This window comes from Halichoeres trimaculatus, unplaced genomic scaffold (assembly GCF_033239565.1).
Source record: "Halichoeres trimaculatus isolate MK-OKI-2021-1 unplaced genomic scaffold, fHalTri1.1 fHalTri1_scaffold_6, whole genome shotgun sequence".
Taxonomy (NCBI): domain Eukaryota; kingdom Metazoa; phylum Chordata; class Actinopteri; order Labriformes; family Labridae; genus Halichoeres; species Halichoeres trimaculatus.
The window spans coordinates 27662271-27668349 of NW_027437184.1; the positions used below are offsets into that span (position 1 = coordinate 27662271).

General features: G+C 42.5%; 1 protein-coding gene across 1 annotated transcript; it reads right to left on the minus strand.

Annotated features, from left to right (window-relative positions):
* Nucleotides 1-3723: 3723 nt before the first annotated feature.
* bhlha9 (basic helix-loop-helix family, member a9) lies at nucleotides 3724-4612 on the minus strand. The gene has a single exon (XM_074673089.1). It carries the CDS (start codon nucleotides 4597-4599, stop codon nucleotides 3724-3726), a length of 876 nt encoding a protein of 291 aa, XP_074529190.1. The 5' UTR covers nucleotides 4600-4612.
* Between the last annotated feature and the right edge of the window lie 1467 nt (nucleotides 4613-6079).

A 6079-nucleotide genomic window follows, 5' to 3' on the forward strand; every position in this document is an offset into this window, starting at 1 on the left:
AAGTTTTTTGAACCAGGCTGTAAACAGGTTAATTTCTGCTGTGAAAATGGCTTTTTTTTGGCTTGGTGTGTATGTGACTCCTGGTACTTCCAGTGCCAGCCTCAAGCGGACACTCACAGATTTTAGCACTTCTGCTTTTTCTCATACTCTTTGACTGGAGGGTGGTACTTGGATACAAGCCATCTCTTAGCAGATTTTCTGCATTGAGTTGAGAGTTAAATTTGGGTTACTAGCCTACACCAGATACCTCATCGCTAGATGGCTCGGCAAACTCCACAGTGTAATGCAACATCCGCCCACCATCCCGTGCCCCACTCATTTACTTCAAGTGGTTAGCTCTACAAGTCAGGTAAAGGAAATGTTGTGAATATGGGAGAAACTTTCAGACTTTATTTAAAAAAAACATCCAGAAAAGTAGTTATTAGGCATGTAATGGCTCTATTTAATGACACTGGCCCAACTCATTTTAGAAACATTTTGAAAGGGAGGATGAAACAGACTACATTGGACCGCTTTTTATTGAAAACACCTGCAAATCATTTTTAGCTACTTATTTCAGCCTTTCTCCTCCACTTCCATCAGCATCTTCCAGTCATCAAACGCTGTAGATTATACTCATAAAACCAGTTTATTGCAGTACATTCTATCATGTTGTGTTTTTAAACAATATTCATAGTTAAGAAGTACATTTTTCTTATTTAAAAGCATGAAACAAAAAAGACTTGTGTTTTTTCAGGGTGCTGAAAAGATTAATGGTATTTCAGTTTATTTCATTGGGGTAAATCGATTTGACTTAGTAATTTGAGTAACAAGCTCCGTCAAAGAACCAATTAAAGTCATAAGTCAGGGCACCACCATTGTGCTGTTTAGTGTTTTTAAGTTCTTAAAAAATAGCTTTAAATGTCCAAGAATTATTTGTTAAAATAAAACAAAATGGAGACTCAGGCATTGATATGACAAGATATTGAAAAATAAAAAGACCATGTTAAAGCAGGTTAAAACTTGCTGTGAAGAGTTTTTTACTGCTAACAGGACAAATTTATTTTATTAGTGATTCCTTTATCGGATCTACAAAAGCAATCAGAGCTTTTCTCTACTTTAACTCTCGTGTTTGTTTTTGCTGCTTTTGTTACTTTGCAAAGCTGTGCCTCATGGCATGGTAAAATACTACTACTGTTATTATTAGTAAAAGGGTGTTGAGATTAGCTATTAAAGTAAGCGGCCATTAGCTCACTGAGAAAACTTAACATCCACTCTAGGAACCAACTTTGGATTTTAGCAGTTTTAAAGTGACTTTTTTATTCTTATACTAATAATCTTGATAAATTACAGATGTAGAATCACTGATAAAAGACGAGACAGATGAGCACTGTTTTGCACAGAAGTTCAGAAGTGTGTGGCGCTGTTTAGTTTTATGAATAAGCAAATATTTTCCATATGGTTGATAGAATAATCAGTAATGATCAGTAAAGATTGGCCTCCTCTCAGAATCTATGACTGATCTATTACACCCTTAAATGTTGGTTATGATTTCAATCTAATTATTATTATTATTATTATTATTATTATTATTATTATTATTATTATTATTATTATTATTATTATCTTTTTAGGTAGATGGTGATTTTTGTTCACAAAGTACTTTGAACATATATTTATGTCCTGTCATTGGCTTCAGGCTAAACTGGGCCTGATAAATTTGTGGAAGAGTCCTGGAAAATGATGAATAAGCTGAGACAGTAGATGAGTAACCACCAAAGATATCACTAATGAATGAACTTATGAGATAATTTAAGGGGATGTACAGTGTAAGGCAGAGAATAAGATAATTAAACTGTTTGTTTCCAATAATAGAAAAGAAGAAAACTTAGTATAATTTCTTTTTAAAAAATGTATGAATATTGATTAAACTATGAATACTGTTGATCTGAGTTTTTTTTTTTTTCATTTTCTCAGCATATATTTACATTGCAAATATGATCATCTTTTTAGTCCTCTAACGCTGTGTGAATTTTTGTGTAAGGAAACACTGAATGATTTCACACTCACTGGAGTAAATTAAACTGGGAACACAAGTTGAAAAATAAAATAAAATAAAAGTCTCAGTAGCCTTGGATGGTGCTCTCTGCCAGAAATCAGTCCGAAGCCTCTTGAGGATGAGGTGAGAAAATGAACTGGCAGAGAAGTGAGCAGAGATCTGTATCTGTGCCAAAACAGGCGGAGGGAGAGACATGCCGTCAGCGCGCTGCACTCGTCTCTGATGACTCAAAAATTTTTATGATTCACGTCTGAACAGAAGCTGAACGAAGATGCACTCTCCTCCTTTTTCTCACCACCTCGTCCCATTATTCCACTCCTCCTCCCCATTCATCTCTTTCCCCTCTCCTTCCTGTCTGCTAATTGTTGTTGTACTCCTCTGAGCCTGTGTTCTTTCCAGGGCCTCAGCGTCTCTGGGCCCTGGCTGGAAGACCTCCAGGATGTTCAAAACACTCACACACCCTCCTCCACCTGCGGGTCCGTGCAGCCCGACAGGGGATTTCACCGCGCTGATGACGGGGCGCTGTCTTCCTTCCTGAGCCCACATAAATCTGTCGTGTCCTCCGTCCTATAGTCTTATATTAAACCTGTTTTCCATGACATGCCGCTCTGCAGGGGAGGGAAAGTTGTTGTTGACTGAGACAAGTCGGAGAAGCCTGGGAGGGGAAACTGTGGTTCAAGTATCCTCCTTACTAACTGACCTAGTGATAGTGACTGATGATGACCTCACCTGCTGGTGTTTCAGAGTGGAAGCTCTAACTGTGGAGGACTTCTGTGCAAAAGAGTAGGATCAAGGGATCATAAAAATGTCTTATTCAAGTAACCTCTACCTGGTTTTATGGGAAAACTCCAGTTTCAGAGTCAAAAAGAGGGAAAGTCAAAAAAAGCACATTTCATAATATTCAGTAAATGCTCTTGTTAGTTATTTGCAGTACATATCAGATTTCAGTCTCAAAGCCCACAGCGTGTTGTCCTCCCTGTCAGTTTTTATTGTGCAGCGTGTTAAACACAGCACCTTGACTTCTCCTCTCTCAGAAAAATGACAAGAATGGACTTGTGAGGACATTTTTCAACTGAGTGAAGGACCTCTGTCATCTCAGAGTCAGAGTGGTGGAGGGTACTGACCTCAGGCTATAATCAAATGTATGCACACACACACACACACACAAGCACACACAGACATACACTTTAAGACATGTGTAAAGCTAAGTGCTGCGCTGTTGTGCAACCCCTGAGAACTAATTCCAGCTGAATATGCGTGTTTTGGAAGGAAGCATGACAGATCTCATGTTATTTTAACATTTAATCCTGTAGTTTAGAAAACCATGTACAAACTTTTACAACTTTACAAATCGGGTTTTACACAGTATAAACAATAAATACATAAACAACGCAATACTCTGAGTTTGGATCAACTTACAAAGACATGTAGCTCAGGTTCAGCTGTTTTAGCTCTTGCAGATTTTCTGGTTTGCAATTGGAGCACAATTATGAAACATTTTTTTGAAATGCAAAATATACTGTTTTTAATATGTACAGCATTCTGCAGTTTGGATTGTAGTTGTTGTACTTATACAAACGTGATGATAACACAACCATGCTCTGAAAATCTAATACTGAGTTGTCGTGTTCTTCCTGAGATCATGAAACAGTCCTTTGGGGTCTTCAAGCCTCACAGTGTTGATGTCACAGTATGTCTGCACACAGAGGGAGGCTGTGCTCCGGCTCCTGCAGGTAGCTCACCTGCCAGGGCAGCCCCAGAGCCTGAGCAGGCTCCACAAACGTGTCCATATACCTCTGAGTGCAAGAGGCCCACATCCCCGGCTGGTACCCCAACCCCTCCCCCACCTGCGGGTACCTGAGAGGGCTGGGCGGGTGGTCATGTGGGCTGCTACAGTGTCCGTGTGAGGCGTAAATCTGTCCCTCGGTGGGGTAACAGGGGTAGTGAGGGGATGGAGGACAGGAGGACGCCGTGTTGTCCATGTAGAGGTGAGTCTCAGCGGGCAGTCGGTGCATGTTGGTGCCTTGCTGTGGCTGCATCTGGTGCGAGATGGAGGCGTGCCAGGGGACGTAGCTCTGATGCTCCAGGCGAGGAGGGACTGTCACTCTGCTCTGCTCCAGTCTGGAGGCTCCTATCCCTGCAGGACCCACTGACGACCTGTTGCACTCGCGGTGTGTGCAAGGCTTGTTTGGAGGATTAGTGTTTAGGAACACGGACAGAGCAGAGATCCGGTTGATGGCTCTCTGCAGGGTGGCAATCTTTGAGAGTCGTTTCCCACTAAGGTCGTGGTTCAGAGCCACTCGCAGAGCGTTGAAGGCTTGGTTGTAGTCCAAGATGCGTTTTCGCTCGCGGACGTTGGCAGCCATTCTTCTTGCCTTGGAGCGAACGGGCCTGTTGCGTTTCTTGGTCTGGCCTTCCTCTGGGTCACTCGGGCTGCTGTTGGAGCTCTCACAGTCCTGAAAAGACGCTTTTGGACTTGAATCATCCTCTTCCTGATCAAGCACACCGAGATCCAGCTCCTCCTCTGAGAACTCTGATCCTGTAACACTGCTGCAGCTCATCGTGGAAGTAAAGCAGATGCCAAACAAGTCAATAAGACAAGTTAAGTGTCTTCTGTAGCTGTAGTGAAGAGTCTTGATGAGGAACCCTGAACTTCCTGTGCTCCTGAAGATTCACTCTGAGCAAGGCAAGTCTTGCAGACTTGCACCGCGACCAGCCGCGCTCTCCTTGCGTTGTTTCGAGGGGCTGTCGGTGTGTGCTGCTGTGCCGACAGCCCAGGTATTCTCCTCCTGCGTCTCCTCTGCTGCCTTGTGATTACTTGTACCTGAGCAGGACAGGTCTGCCTGCTTTTTAAAGCTCTTGAAGTCACATGGTACAGTCACCTGTGAGGAATGATGCACTCTCTCTGCCTCTGCGGGTTTATGAGCGCCCTGCAGGCAAATGGCACTGTCACCGCCTCCTCCTCCTCTGACTCTCCCTCACATCCCTCACAGGATCTTCCAGGAGGGTTTCAACACTTTGTGTGAGTGAGTGTGTAAGTGTGTGTGTGTGGAGTATACACAAAACATACTCATTATTCCAGATAGTAATTAACTTCACACTTCCTTTCACACCTTTGCAGAAGATTTGATTTGGTTGTTTTCAACTCATATAACAGTCCTGTCATCCCTGACGTCAGCTACGTGTTTTAGACTCACACTTTCCACAAAGCTGTGGAAAGAGGGTAAAAATGAAGAACAGATACTTAGTCCGGCATCTCTACATTACAAAAACTTTCTTTATCCTCCATGATTCATCACATTTAACACGACCGTACAATCTGATCCTACACTCCCGGAACAGGCTTGTCAGCTTTATACTTTTCACGCTACCGTCTTTGCATCCAGATTAGCTTCTCTTTAAGTAGACGGGAACAAATAACAGTCAGACAAGAGCATCCACTTAGCCGGTCCATTACTGGAACGAAGCATGACAGGCGCAATGTCACCAAAGTCACATTAAAGACATATAAAGACCAGACAGATGAGAGTGCGTGACGTCATTGTCTGCAGCCAACAGGTAAAACTTGTTGATTTGATAGAGCAGCTGACGTTGACATAAATGTTGAAACTCTTCCGGCAGGGAATTTATTGGCACTATCGAGAAAAATCATCTGCCTTTGCTTTTTTTTAACTTGAAGGAGCCAAAGGCTTTGACCATCTTCCAAATATGGCGCATCTTCAGTGTTCTTGCACAGAAATGATCAGGCCAGACTTCTACATTAATGCCGCAAATAAATTCCAGATTAGACTGAAAACATAAATTCTCTACTTTTGCATCTCACTTTATCCAAATCCTGTGATTCCAACTTGTTCTCAATTTCCTTTCTATCCCTGACCACAGTCATGCTTTCCTTGGTTTTTCTCATTATCTGTTGGGGCTTTCCATGCCTTCAGAGGATGAGACAGTTAGCAGAGTTGGACACTGGGAAGTGGAGGACATGCATCAAAAGGCCCAGGTTCAAACCTGGCCCCAGGCCCCAGCATTGAGGATTTTCTCCTC

What these genes read in the sequence shown, in the direction of transcription:
- bhlha9 (XM_074673089.1), bottom strand. Translation starts at nt 4,599, where the DNA reads ATGAGCTGCAGCAGTGTTACAGGATCAGAGTTCTCAGAGGAGGAGCTG.